The sequence below is a fragment of the Eptesicus fuscus genome, chromosome 10, assembly GCF_027574615.1.
Source record: "Eptesicus fuscus isolate TK198812 chromosome 10, DD_ASM_mEF_20220401, whole genome shotgun sequence".
NCBI classification, from domain to species: domain Eukaryota; kingdom Metazoa; phylum Chordata; class Mammalia; order Chiroptera; family Vespertilionidae; genus Eptesicus; species Eptesicus fuscus.
The window spans coordinates 23,862,638-23,877,322 of NC_072482.1; the positions used below are offsets into that span (position 1 = coordinate 23,862,638).

The 14,685-nt window shown below is 39.9% G+C and overlaps 1 protein-coding gene across 2 annotated transcripts in view; it reads right to left on the reverse strand.

Annotated features, from left to right (window-relative positions):
* Positions 1-280: 280 nt before the first annotated feature.
* Positions 281-14,685, reverse strand: part of COL21A1 (collagen type XXI alpha 1 chain) — a 116,832-nt gene continuing 102,427 nt past the window's right edge. For both annotated transcript variants that reach the window (XM_054721961.1, XM_054721962.1), the window contains 8 exons: positions 13,676-13,711; positions 10,046-10,090; positions 5,269-5,301; positions 4,564-4,710; positions 4,427-4,481; positions 3,742-3,942; positions 1,801-1,878; positions 281-572 (listed from right to left, as the gene is read on the reverse strand). In XM_054721961.1, the coding sequence (XP_054577936.1) occupies positions 385-572; positions 1,801-1,878; positions 3,742-3,942; positions 4,427-4,481; positions 4,564-4,710; positions 5,269-5,301; positions 10,046-10,090; positions 13,676-13,711 (783 nt within the window). In that variant the 3' untranslated portion in view covers positions 281-384. The remainder of the gene's footprint in view (positions 573-1,800; positions 1,879-3,741; positions 3,943-4,426; positions 4,482-4,563; positions 4,711-5,268; positions 5,302-10,045; positions 10,091-13,675; positions 13,712-14,685) is intronic.

Sequence of the window (14,685 nt, forward strand, 5' to 3'; positions counted from 1 at the left end):
ATTTCCTTAAGGCAGTGGTCGGCAAACCGTGGCTCACGAGCCACATGCGGCTCTTTGGCCCCTTGAGTGTGGCTCTTTCACAAAATACCACATGCGGGCGCGCATGTACAGTGCAATTGAAACTTCGTGGCCCATGCGCAGAAGTCGGTTTACGGCCTGGGCGAGTCTATTTTGAAGAAGTGGCATTAGAAGAAGTGGGGGTGTTGGCCGCATGTGGCTCGCCAGCCGCAGTTTGCCGACCACTGCCTTAAGGAAAAAAATAATAATAAAAACACCGAGGTACTTTAGTTTCTTTTCAAGGGATTACTGTTGTTATCTTCCTGAGATGCAAAAGACCACAGAAGAAAAGCACCATGCCTACGATGCTGAATGAGGCATTAGACCTTAATAGTTTGGTCCTTTTCTAAATGGATCTCTTCCGACAATTACACTAAAACATAGTGATGGATCGCAGATGCCAGGGGGACCTGGTTGCCCTTGGACGCCAGGTTTTCCATGATCTCCATCTTTGCCAGGGAGACCGGGGTCTCCTGGGGGACCTTCTTTGCTTATTCCAGGAGGGCCCTCTGGACCTAAGATGGGACATTAGCAGCATATAAACAGAGGAGTTTGTTTTTTCATGGTGATATATATAGCTGATCTTGTACGATATTTAAACTGAAAAAATTTCCTTGAAAATTGTACATATTTGCACTAATGTGAAAAGAGGAAGTATAACTTTGTTAATTCTACATACCTTCCACTTTAAAAAGGACCGTACAAAAGTAATCAGTAATTTTTGTAAAACTAAGCCAAGCTATCCTAATATATAAAAAGCCAGGGGCTGTCACGACCAAAACAACCGGAGTAATGACCAAACAGCAGGCTGCATGGGGAGACAAGGCCGGCAGGGGGGTTAGTGAGGGACAATCAAACGACTGAACAGCAGGCTGTGTGGGGAGACCAGGCTGGCAGGGGGGGTAGTGAGGGATGACCAAACGACTAAACAGCAGGCTGCGTGGAGTGACCAGGTCAGCAGGGGGGGCAGTGAGGGGCAACCAGGCCTGTAGTAGGGGGCAGTTAGGGGCAACTAGGCCAGCAGAGTGGGGAATTTGGGGGCAACCAGGTCGACAGGGGGGGCAGTAAGGGGTGAGCATGCCAGCAGGCAGAGGTGGTTAGGGGTGATCAGGCTGGCAGGGGGGGAAGTTAGGGGTGATCAGGCAGGCAGGCAGGTGAGCAGTTGGGAGCCAGTGATCCCGGATTGTGAGAGGGATGTTCGACTGCTGGTTTGGGCCTAAACCAGAAGTCGGACATCCCCCGAGATGTCCTGGATTGGAGAGGGTGCAGGCTGGGCTGAGGGGCACCCCCCCACACACACTCCGTGCACAAATTTTGTGCACTGGGCCTCTAGTATTAATATAACAATCATGCTACTAATTAAGACACTGAACTAACATTCTAATATTTTAATTTGTGGGTTGTCCAAACTTATTAAATTATTTGATCCACCCAAAGCCTTATGAGGTAATGACATCATCTAAAACAATAATAACACACATTTATTGAAAACATAATTATGTCACGTACTGTTCTGCAAGCACTACATGCATTAACTCATTTAATCTTCCAATAATGTCACGATGCAGATGACATGTCATCACCATTTTACAAATGAGGAAACTGAGGCACAGCAACGTTAAATAACACAGCTAGCAGAGGGTGACTTAAGAGTCTTGGTTTCAAATTATTTGACATAGATTTGTGAAGATTTTCTTAAAGCAAAGTATGCAGCAACACTTATGAACATATAGCAGTTCTTACCTGGTGGACCAGGAGGCCCTTGCTCTCCAGGGTACCCAAACCCTTGGTTCCCCTTTGCCCCATTTCTTCCTGGGAGGCCTGCAGTGTCAAAGATTGGAGTAAGCTAATTTTTCCTATAAAATCACTGCCTCCTAGATTGTTTCTTTCCAAGCTCTTGATGCACACATGGAAAGAAAAATGCTTATTTTAAAAATAGTTTGCCACCTATTTATTATTACTAACTGGAAACAGAATTTTTGAAGCAAAAATTTCTGAAACTATCAGTGGTCCAGCTATCCTATATAATAAAGAGGGAACATGCAAATTGACCATCACTCCGTCACAAAGATGGTTGCACCCACGTTCCCAAAAGGAGCCTTAACGAGCAATCAGCAGGGACCTGAGGCTACGCCCTCCCCCGCCCCCGTGGGACTTGACAGGGGACCTCAGGCCGCGCCCCCCACCCCGGCACCAGGCCAGGGGGCCTGAGGCCATGCCCCCCACCCAGCGGGGCTTGACAGGGGACCTCAAGCTGCTCCCCCCGCCCCAGCACCAGGCCAGGGGACCTGAGGCTGCACCCCCTGCCTGGCTGGGCTTGACAGGGGACCTCAAGCCGTGCCCCCCACCCAGCGGGGCTTGTCAGGGGACCTCAGGCCGTGCCCCCCACTCAGCGGGGCTTGACAGGGGACTTCAAGGTGCAACCCCAGTGCTGGGTCGGGGGAACTCAGGCCATGCCCCCCACCCAGCGGGGCTTGACGGGGGACCTGAAGCTGCACCCCCCTCCCGGTGCTGAGCTGGGGGACCTGAAGCTGTGCCCCACCACCTGGCGGGGCTTGACAGGGGATCTCAGTCCATGTCCCCCACCTGGCAGGACTTGATGTGGGACCTCAAGGCATGCCTCCTGCCCTGGTCTGGGCTGGGGGACCTCAGGCCATGCCCCCCATCCTGACACCGGGCCAAGGGACCTGAGGCTATGCCCCTGCCCGGCGGGGCTTAACAAGTGTGGGACTGGCCGGGTCTGGATCTAGCCCGATGCGGGGTGGGGGGGGTCTGGGTCTCACGTGATTTTGAGGCGCATGGAGGTGGGCAGGGACTTAACTCTGGGTCCCATGGTGAGCCCCAGACTCTGACAGGAGGAAGGTTTTTATATACATTTTACTAATTTTCTTTCATCTCTGACACTTGTATTATAGAGAAAGGGCAAATAGCAATATTAACCTTTTGCACTCGGATGTCGAGTGTGACTCGACACGGTTAGCATTAGAATAAAGGAATCAAGAAAAAAGCAAGCAAGTGCAAAGGGTTAAATTATTTCCTCTAATTAATCCTCTTTTAATGTGCATGAATTTCGTGCACCAGGCCACTAGTATTTAATAAGGGTTAAATATTAAAAAGGAAAATGATTTGGAATCATTTCTGTTAGTCATACTTGTTCTCTTATTATTTTAATGAAACATCTATATTGTGCATATGATATTAAATTAAAAGAGAAGAATTAGCAACACACATTTCACATAAACATTCAAAGACAAAGAGAAGCTGTGGGTTATTAGGAAGTTTGGTTGCGAAACATAATTTTTCCTATAATAGAAAAATTAATTGGATAATCTTTGATAACAGAAATTACCAAAGTTGAAATAAAGGAAATGGCACCTTTGATTTTCTACTTAAAGACCTTATTAGATTCAAGTAAAATTTCTAAGTGCATTGTCAACATTTTCTAATTTGTTACTTTGCATGCTCCCTAACTCTGAACTATTTACCTATACTTGAAAATGTTGCTTCAAGAAAATAGAATAAGCATTCTTTCACTCAGTTGACAAATTACGGAAAGACTAAGGGATTAACATAATTTTTTTTGTCATCATGAAAACAAAGATGAATTATTTTCTACTACGTGAATTTAGGTATGGATACAAAAAAAAGTACCTTTCTTGTTCACTCGCTTATGCACATAAGTACCTTTTAATCCTCTGGCACCTGGGCGTCCAGGAGCACCCATTAGTCCAGGAACACCATCTCTTCCTGGCAAACCAGGAAATCCTCGGGGACCTTCTGGGCCCACAGGACCAGGTGGCCCAGGGACACCAGGGGAACCATGTTGGGACTGGCAACGATCACAATTTTGAATTCTTCCACTCTGAAGTAAGACGGGTAGCTGGGCTTAAAAACAAAGAACCCCACCCCCGTATGCTTAAATATGAGTGGTAATTAACAATATCTCCAATAATTTTTTAAAATTTTACAGATATCTCTTTGCCCAATAATTTCACTTCTAGAAATTTATGTAATTACTCATTGCTCTGTGCAACTGTATAATTTGCTTAAAATTGGGGGGAAAGAGTGAAAGTGTCCTGAAGAAAAATTTGATAAATTATAGACATCCATATTTATAAATTAAATTGTCATAATTATGTCAAAAATTTTATTAATGGTGAAATAATAAAATTTTGCTTATTAAAAATATTACAAAATAGTATATATAGTATTTCATCTTTGTTATAAAAATACTCATCTAGAATAAAAACAGACAAGGGTTTATAAATGTTCTTTATTTCTTTATCCTACTTATATATTTCTACAAAGACTTGCTTTTACTTTTATAATTTGAAAACAGTTATTAAAAACTCTAATGTTTGAGACTTACCTCTTAATACATCAGTGCAAATTTGTCGAATAAACTGTTCTGAATATTCTCTCCCCTGCATCAAATTATTAGGGGTTATAACATGTATATACCAAGTAAAAAGCAATGAAAACTATGAAAGAAAGTACAATACATACAGGCTTCCCATCCAATCCTGGAGGTCCCTGAGGACCTGTTTCTCCAGGTTGTCCCTGGGGACCCACAGGCCCCATCAGGCCATCCATCCCAGATTCTCCTTTTGGTCCAGTGGCACCTCTGACACCAGGTTCTCCCTTTTCACCTTTCTAAAAGCAAAAGAAATCCTCAAGAGTTCTATTTAAGTATTTCAGGAGGCATAATTGCATCTTGAAAATACTCAAGGATATGGATATAAATATAAAACATATATATGTTATATAGTAAGACACAGTTAATGATCAGGAGGGACATTTTATATCACATTCAATGGCCATTTATCCATCCATCCCATCTACTATTTCTTCAGTATATTATGTAGGCAATAAATAGTGTCAGAGATACAATTAATGTGACACAGACCTATTCTCAAGGAGTTTTAATTCTAGTAAGACAGACAAATAGGAAAACACAAAATATTATTCATTGAAAAATATGCAGAAAAAATTTAGCACCCAGTCTAAAAAGAAGAACCAGTAATATTGTCAAATACATAACATTTCATACCTAACTGAATGAATCTACAGATCCTGAAAGTCACTGTTTAGGAACCAATGAAGAACATAAAAGACATTTTCTGTTTGCGATATCAATTACTAGATTTATATAGTAGTGAAAATCCAAGCAATAAGGACTGTAGAGGGAGCATAACAGGTGAAGAAACATACCTCTCCTTTTGCACCATGATGACCGTGAATTCCCTTTAAAAATTAACAGGGGGAAAAAACTGTAATAAATGTGTAAGCTACAGTACCAGCACCATTTTCCACAGAGTTAATCAAATTTAATTTTTAGTTTGAAAAATATTGATACAATTAGTGACAGATTTATACATATAAGAGATCTCCTTTGCCTTTTTAAAGGAGACTAATGACTAGGCAATATGCTAACTGAATATATAAAAACTAGAGGCCCGGTGCACGAAATTCATGCATGGGGGCGGGGGGTGTCCCTCAGCCCAGCCTGCACCCTCTCCAATCTGGGACCCCTAGAGGGATGTCCAGCTGCCCGTTTAGGCCCGATCCGGGATCAGGCCTAAACGGGCAGCCAGACATCCCTCTCACAATCCAGGACTGCTGGCTCCCAACTGCTCGCCTGCCTGCCTTCCTGATTGCCCCTAACCACTTCTGCCTGCCAGCCTGATCACCCCCTAACCACTCCGCTGCCAGCCTGATTGATGCCTAACTGCTCCCCTGCCAGCCTGTTTACCCCCAACTTCCCTCCTCTGCCGGCCTGGTCACCCCTAACTGCCCTCCCCTGCAGGGTTGATCACCTCCAACTGCCCTCCCTTTCAGGCCTGGTCCCTCTCAACTGCCCTTCCTTGCAGGCCTGGTGCCTCCCAACTGCCCTCCCTTGCTGGCCATCTTGTGTCCACATGGGGCAGGATCTTTGACCACATGGGGGTGGCCATATTGTGTGTTGGAGTGATGGTCAATCTGCATATTACTCTTTTTATTAGATAGGATAGAGGCCTGGTGCACGGGTGGGGGCCAGCTGGTTTGCCCTGAAGGGTGTCCCGGATCAGGGTGGGGGTTCCCTTGGGGTATGGGGCGGCCTGAGCGAGGGGCCTGTGGTGGTTTGCAGGCCAGCCACACCCCTTGGCGACCCAAGCGGAGGCCCTTGTATCTGGAATTTATTTACCTTCTACAATTGAAACTTTGTAGCCTGGAGCAGAGCCAAGCCTCCTGCTTGCTCCGTGGTTGCCGCCATTTCTGTTTGGATTTGTTTACCTTCTATAATTGAAACTTTGTAGCCTTAAGCGGAGGCCTGGGCCAGCCAGGGTGTGCGGAAAGCTTTGCTTCCTCCGTTGCCTGGGAAACCCAAGCCTCCCTCCTGCTCTCTGTGGCTGTAGCCATCTTGGTTGGGTTTATTTGCATACTCGCTCTGATTGGCTGGCGGGCATGGCTTGTGGGTGTAGCAGAGTTAGGGTCAATTTGCATATTACTCTTTTATTAGGTAGGATGTTCATTTATATAACTGTTTCATTGTTAGATATGAATATTTTATATGCTGCAGGCCAAATATAAGGTTACAATAGGATTCTATCTGAATTATTCTTAAATTTAAAATAACAATAATAAATTTTATGCTGAACTTAAAATATATTACTATTTTAATGAAAATTAAAATTCAAATAAGGAAAGATAAGGTATATTTATTCTTTTATTTTGCAATTTAGAGTATTACATTTTCCTGTATATGCTCTTAAAGTTATACTTTACTGCATACTACTGATCAAAGACAAATTAAAGCAAAGATACCAGTAAAAGATTAATAGGGAAGAAAATGCCTATTTGTCCTATGTCTAAGCCACTCGCTGCTAGTAAATCACTGGATATGGATACATGTAATGGCTATATTGAATTATTTTCACTCATATTTTTCACATATTCATTCCAATGATATAATATAGATAATAAGAACTTTCAGGGAAGGCATTACATTTTTCCATTTTTGAAATTCATCATATACTCAAGGCTCTAAAATCACCAATATCAGTTCAAAACAAGGGTATGTTTTTCACGGACACAGGTAGGATTTCATTATTCAACTTTAAAATTAAAAATTGATGTTCTTCAATTCAATATAAAATGTAGTGTAGAACATTCCACATAATGAATTTTGAATTTGAGGATTTATTTTGATTTATTTCTAGGTTCCCTAAATATGGATATTCAAATTAGGCAAAAAGAAATAAAAATTAGGTAAAATCAGTGTATGGCACAGAGAAAGGTAGATTCTCAAATTAAAGAGTAATTTAAAAATATAAAAATCTTAGTAAACTCTCTCTGTAAGGCCATTCATTAAATATTGAGGATTCTGAAGAAATGCAGCAGTGTTCCCTACCAGACATAATCCTACAACTGGATTCAATGCAAGAGGAAAGATAAAATAATAAGTTCTCAGGACTAAAGCTGAATTAGAGCTGAAACTGAAAACAGCTATCATCCGAGAATCACTAAGATGATTTCATGAGAGAAACATTCACTTGAATTCCATTCATAACAGGAAGGCCAAGAAATTACACATGCACAGCACTTAGTAGGATGACAGGGAACTCAGACTTAGTTGACTTAGAGTTTGGGCAGAGTATCCAGCTGTTGAAAAGCAACAAGTGTTCTGGCCCCAGGGTCCTCCACATCAGCTTAGTTCCTGGGGGTGGGAAATGCAGCTTTCAATGAAGGGCAGAAGCTACCTAGGGAATCCAAATCCTATCGTAGGGAGCAGACTTGCTATTTTCCTTGAGAAGTGAGAGAAAAGCAAACCAGTGAGCTGACTATGTGTGAGCTCAAACTCCAAAGGAAGTATCCTTCTGTTTAGAGAGTTATTGTGAGTAACAATTTCTGGAGAAAGGCCTGGGCTAGGGAGGTTGAATGGATGAAGACCCCTTCTCCTCTGGGAAGACTGTTTATAGATAGTGAAACGGAATTTTTGGACTGGAACCCGGATTCTTTGTCCTCCAGAGTCGAAGAATGAATCCACGGACAGAAGATGGTATAGCAAAGGTGGAAATTTATTAAAGAACAAGTACAGACTCCGACATAGGGAGGGGGAAGAGTCCCACTGGGTTCCTTTTCCCTATGGCTTATAAAGGCTGCAGATTCTGGTGCCTTGATATCCCCTCTGATTGGTCACTATTCCCTTGGACTGGTTACTATAGTAACTCCTGGGCTCAAAGGTTGAACCTCAGAGGTTCTCCCCCCTCCTTCCTTATTGTTTTCCTATTCCCTTTGGGCTTTTACTCCTTCTGGATGAAGGACTTCTTTCCCTTTATTTTGTAAATATAGACCTTTTGCTGTTCCCAGCTCCCTCATTCTATGGAAATGTACCTGTTGCAGCTTTTCTGCTTCCCCATTCTATGGAAATATACTTTCTGTTGCTCTGCAGCCCTGTGCTTCCTCCATGGTCCCCTTAATTTCCAAAATTTCTCAAATTTCCTAAAACCTGTCCTTTTCACCCCCCCACCCCAAATTCCTGTTTCAATAGTGTGTGATTAACTTAGTGAAACTGAGGGGGTTGGTCTATGTGGCCAGGGAGGGAAACAGGGATAGGTTTGGTAGTGTTATCAAGTGAATTTGAATCAAGTGGAGGATCACAAAAATTAAGAGACATTTTTCATTAACATTGTGGTACCGTGGAAAACTCAATCTATTTCTCCTCTTAGATACGTTGGTGCTTATTGTTAGCTTCTAAATTCTCAACTCTTCTTAATATCTTGCACTCACCTTCCAGCCCATATTACAGACAACCTTGGGGCCATATGCTTTTAAACACTTTCCCCGTGGACTTTCATATTTCTCCAAGCAAGGGACACCGAGACCCCTGTCCTTAGAGACAGCACGTGGTTTTATCCACGTGTCTCCAGAACTGGTGTAATTACTGAATCTTTCTCCTCCCCACACGCAAAAGTGACCACCCTATGGTGATGGGGAGCATAAGACATTTTTGGAGCTGGCAGTCTGAATTTGTTCCAGTAACCTGCACTCTCTTGCTAACTGATAATTAACTCCATTTGTGAAAGAATATAGGAGACTAGCAGCTGGACTCTGTACCTAAGTTAATCAATGTCCCTAATGCACATTCCTGAAGTCACTGCCCCTTCCTTAATTCCAGATCTTAGAGTCCCCTGAACCAGCAGTGCTGCTTTGAATAAAGGCTTTTCCTGAAACCTCAGAGTGTCCAACTGTCTCTTCCGTGCCAATTCCATAAATTCCTTATTCCATAACAATGGGAGGGCTCCTATGTACAGCTTGCCCTTTAAATGTGGACCAAGTTGGAACTGAGCTTAAGTATAGGCGATGCAGCAGGAAACATGCTATGTAAGTATTAATCACTTTCGTGCTCTTTTTGGTTCAATTTGGCTCCAACTGACTTTATGTGCCAGATGGTAATCTCATTAGAACACTAATTAATGAGGAGAATTTAATCAGGGAAGAAGCAAAACAATCTTATTATGTATCTGTTTCATAACACCGTCCCTCAAAATAAGATTTTAATAAGTCTCCGGTGTAGTAATTTATATTTCTGAACAAACTAGAGGAAAACAAGTACATTCCTCCACTACATATGGCCTCAACTGTTCATATTGCAAGAAGAAAATCAAGATTAAACAGTAGGTATGGAGATGCTGTCATTGTACGGCTGCCTTTGGCCAATAACTACTTCTAAAATGGGTGGCATTATCTACCTTCAGTCATGTAAGTGGCCATAAAAAAGCATTGAAAAGCAAGTTTCAGAGCCACCAATAGAAACGAGATAAGAAAGTGAACGTAAAACAATTAAAAGCAAACCAGTATACCACCACCACCTAGAATTTTCATCCTTGTATGATTAGAATTCATAGTACATTGACCCTTCCCTTCTATTTTTAATGCAAGTAACCCTCACTCAGCCCAATTATATTATTCCTTATTTCATTTTCCAGCAAAGAAAAAAAATATATACCTGTTGCCCTGGAATCCCTGGTCTTCCATTTTCTCCCTTTTGGCCCTTTAAAATTTAACAAACGTTATTAATTAGCTTGCACAATTATGATACAATCACATATAAAAACAAACCATGTGTTACTCTATAGTCTAGAATAAATGGCACAAAAGCAGTAATGCAACTATGTAAATGATGTTAGATGTAGGGTAGTCTCTCAAAAAAAAAAAAAAAGTGAGAGAAAAATTGACCTAATATAGTTAAAATGGATAGAGACAAGAAATAAACTTTGGGAGAACAGGTAAATAATTTTAGATAGCTGAGAATGTTTTTCCATGTCCACATTAACAGCATGAAAGTAATTTAAAAATCCAATGGCTGTGGACATTTTATTAATTTCAATGACATAATTATGTTCAGTGTTGATTATACTCATTTGAGGACAGAAAACCTCTTTAAAGGGATTTTTAAAAATTAAAAATATACTGCAAATATGTTTTGAATGAATATAATTAAATCAGGACACACAAGAAGGGAGAAAATTGATAAATATATAAACACACTTGTCCACTCAATAAATATTTTTGGATCTCCACCATTTATAAGACATTGTACTAGACCTGGAAGCATTACTTCATTCCTTTGTGGAACAAGATAACTAGCAGTTTCTAGAAAAATATATGACTTGATAACATAATCAATTAAAAATCTAGTGACTAAAATTTTAAATCACTCTTACATAGTGATTTATTCATTTTCTTACATAGGTGAATTCCCAATATTCATTGAGAAGCACCCATTTGTGGGACCTTAGAGACATGAAAACAAAGATAGCATTGCTGCCTTCAAATTGCTTACTGAGTGGTGGGAAAGATAATCAATTAAATCAAGGATGAAAATTTTAAAAAACAGAATACCGAAAAAAAAAACTGTCTGATAAGTGTACAATGTACAATTAAACATCTGGCTGGATACTATTGAAACATAGAAAGGGACATCTGACAGAGAGAGTAAGGAAGATGACTCAACTTTGACTGCAACCTTTTGGGATGACAAAGAGGTAGCCAATGAGAAAAGATAAGAGGGTTGTTTGAGGGAGTCAACTACAGAACAAAGGCGAGTAATTTCTTTTGGCTAAAGCAGTGGGCAATAATAGATAATAGTGGGCAGAGTGGCAAGAGAGAAGACTGAAGAAGAAGATTCAGTCAAACCAGGAGGAATTTTATGAGGCAGACCTTATCTTGAACTGTGTGGGACATCATTGATGGATTCCTAAGCAGATAGGTAATTCAGTTATTGCAAGCTGGTAAAGGGGGGAGTGGGGGCAGGGAGGAAGTAGACTGGACTCAAATAGACCAGTTAGGAAAATATTACAGTAATCCAGGACCACTGATAAGAAATGATTAGGACGGGGGTGAGGGGGAGGGGCAGGGAACAGAGAAGAGCCAAGTTCAAGAGACATTTAGATATAAAACTGCATGTGAAGAAAGAGATTGAGTTTTAAGATGACTTTTAAGACTTTATTTCTTGGGTAACTGTGTGGTGGTACCAATTACTATGACAAAGAATCTATGGGGAAAGAGGACAAGTCCTGATTTAAACATGTTGAGGTACATGAGACCTTGGTATTCCAAAAGCAATACCAAGAAGAAAATTGGAATATATGGGTCTAGAGCTCACAGTTACTTAAAATTTACCTCACTTCTAATTTCAAAATTAACTTAAAAAAATCACAATAATACAATAATACTTGAGTATCTTCAGTAAAAAACAAAAAAAATGCTTTTTCTGGAAACAAACAAACAAACTGTTAGACGGTTACCTAGCAGATTTTGACTCTATTATTATCTATTTGAAATTTCCTTTTATGCCTCCAAAAATTCTAGAACTCTCAAAATTCTATCTGTAAAATTTTGCAAAGAATTTTTCTTTTCACATTAAGCTTATTCTACATAAAACTAAGCCATGATAACTGAGTTTTATAACCTTAAAAACATTGTAAAAGTACTGTCTGGACATTAGATTTATAATTCGTGGTTGTGTTACAGAAAACCGGAGAAGAACCAAGCAACACTTAGAGAGATGGAGTTACATTTATTACACGCGGGTCCAGAGGAAAATGTTTCTCAAATTCTGGGCCCCAACATGGAGGAACTTTCCCTACTTATATGTTTTTACCTTCTTTGTCTCCCAAATATGGGGTGTTTCCGGCCTCCTTTGCAAGTTCTTAAAGAACCCCTATGTGCTGGGGCCTTGAGACCTCAACCAAAGGCTTGGCCTGGTGCCAGCACTGATAACTTCATCCAGGGAAGATTTAATGGCCTCTCTGAAGTGGGAGTAGTTTTATTTTCCTTATTATTTAAGCAAGCAAGCATTTACAGAAGCCAAATAGCAGGGTTAAAATTTCAAACAGCATTTTTTTAATATAAGATGGATGCTTCATTTGGAAAAGTCTTCCATTTCTAAAACTTAACAGGTTGAAAGACCAACAGATATAATTTATTTCAGATAAGCATACCATTGATCCTGCTAGTGGCATCCTATTTATGGGTCAGTGTTCAGTGAGTGAAAAAACCCTTTGAATAGCTACTTAAATTGAAGTGAAACTGTCCTAGTCTTCCCTAGTAGTAGCATGGTTCTCCTCTTTGTTTTTGTTGCTAAGACACCCAAAATGAAATGACCTTCCTAACCACCCTAGATTCCTTGGCCCAGTATAATTTTCTGTTTAATTTTCCTTCTACTGATTAGTATGTTTCCTTCCATTGATTAGTATTACATTAGATAGTAATAATTTCTTATCAAATTTACTTGTGCCATAAGCCATTTCAAATCATTTTGAAACATATACACTATAAACATAAGTAAATATATATTAAAGTGTGTAATAAAATATATATCTTTATTTTGTTGAATCACTTGGTTTTAAGTTTTTTACAATGAAGTGGTGAAAAATCTTTTTATTTTATTTTATTGGCGACACTATTACAGATGCTCCCCATTTTTCCCATTTTCCCTCCTCCACCCAGCAACCCCCGCCCCCATCCTTCACCACATTATTGCCTGTGACCATGGGCTATGTATATATGTTCTTTGATTAATCTTCCAGCCCCCCCCAGTCTTGGATCTGTCAGTCTGTTCCTTGTATCCATGCCTCTGGTCCTATTTTTTTTTTTTTTCATCAGTTTATTTTGTTCATTAGATTCCACATATGAGTGAGATCATGTGATACTTATCTTTCTCTGACTGGCTTATTTTGCTTAGCATAATAATCTCCAGGTCTATCCATACTGTCTCCAAGGGCAAGAACTCCTTCTTTTTATAGCTGTATAGTATTCCATTGTGTAAATGTACCACAAATTTTATATATACTCATCTACTGATGGTACTTGGGCTGTTTCCAGATCTTATTTATTGTAAGTAGCGCTGCTATGAACATAGGGGTGCATACATTCTTTCTGATTGGTGTTTAGGGATCTTAACCTTAGATTTGACATGGTCTGAACAGTTTAGTAACAAAAGGAGAAAGCTGGAATTTAACAATTAGATATTGATGGTAAAAGACAAAAGAACTGGAAAAGCAACCAAAGCATTAAAAGAACAAAGACCTTATTTTATAGCCAAGCAGAAAAAAAAAAAAAGCCAACAATATACCTGAATGCCTTTTTCACCTTGATTTCCTTTGTCCCCCTGCAAAAAGGCAATTTTATATGTATCATAGTAGCATATTATGTCTCAAGCAAAGAAAAATATATGATCTCATACAAGTTCCACAAATGCCTTGTATACAGAAGCTGACTCCAACACAACATTTGGGAAGAGAATAAAATCACATGCTGTCAAAATGATGTTTTAAATGAACATTTTCTTGTGCTTTTACAGTGAAAAGAAAATTTACTACTATTTCTATTTTAACAGAAGAAGAAAACTTTTCTATATTGATCATAACCTGAAGTTAAACAAGGAAAAGAGGACTTATTTTGGCAAATGTTATTTTAAGAAATCAAACTGCAAAATCTTCCATTAAGTTCATAGTAGCCACAATGTTAGAGGAAACAATGAAATAAAACATCATGTTGAAATGATATTTTAAAAAACATATGCTTCAAAATGAAGTTTGGGGGGATTAAATTCCATAATAATAAGCTTCCTAGAATTTCTCAGTTAGAAGAGACCTTAGAGACCAACTAGTTCAAGGTCCTTGTGCATATTGACAATGAACCCACAGATCAGGAAGAGTGACCGCTCTCCCAAAGTTGAACTTGGACAGTTTCCAAATTTCTTTTCACCGCACCATGTTATCAGCAAACAAAATACAGTTTTTGTGTTTACAGCAAGCAGAATGCAGCTTTTCTTTTATATGGCAAATTTCTGAACAAGGAAATGCTCTAAATCTAACTATGTATTCACAGTAGATTTACTTAATATTCACTAAGGATCTAACACTTAATTCTGCGATGAAGGTCATTCCTATGTCAGCAAGTGCTGCCTACTGCTCATCAGAACCAAAAGGTCAAGGATTATACTGGGCATACATGAGGGATAGAAAAACAAAATGGCAGAAAAACAGAAACAGCAAAAGATATGAAGAGGAAAACCTAAGAGCTTGTATCCTTTCCAGAATAAAAGCCAGTATATCGACTTTTAACCTGAAATGCATATAT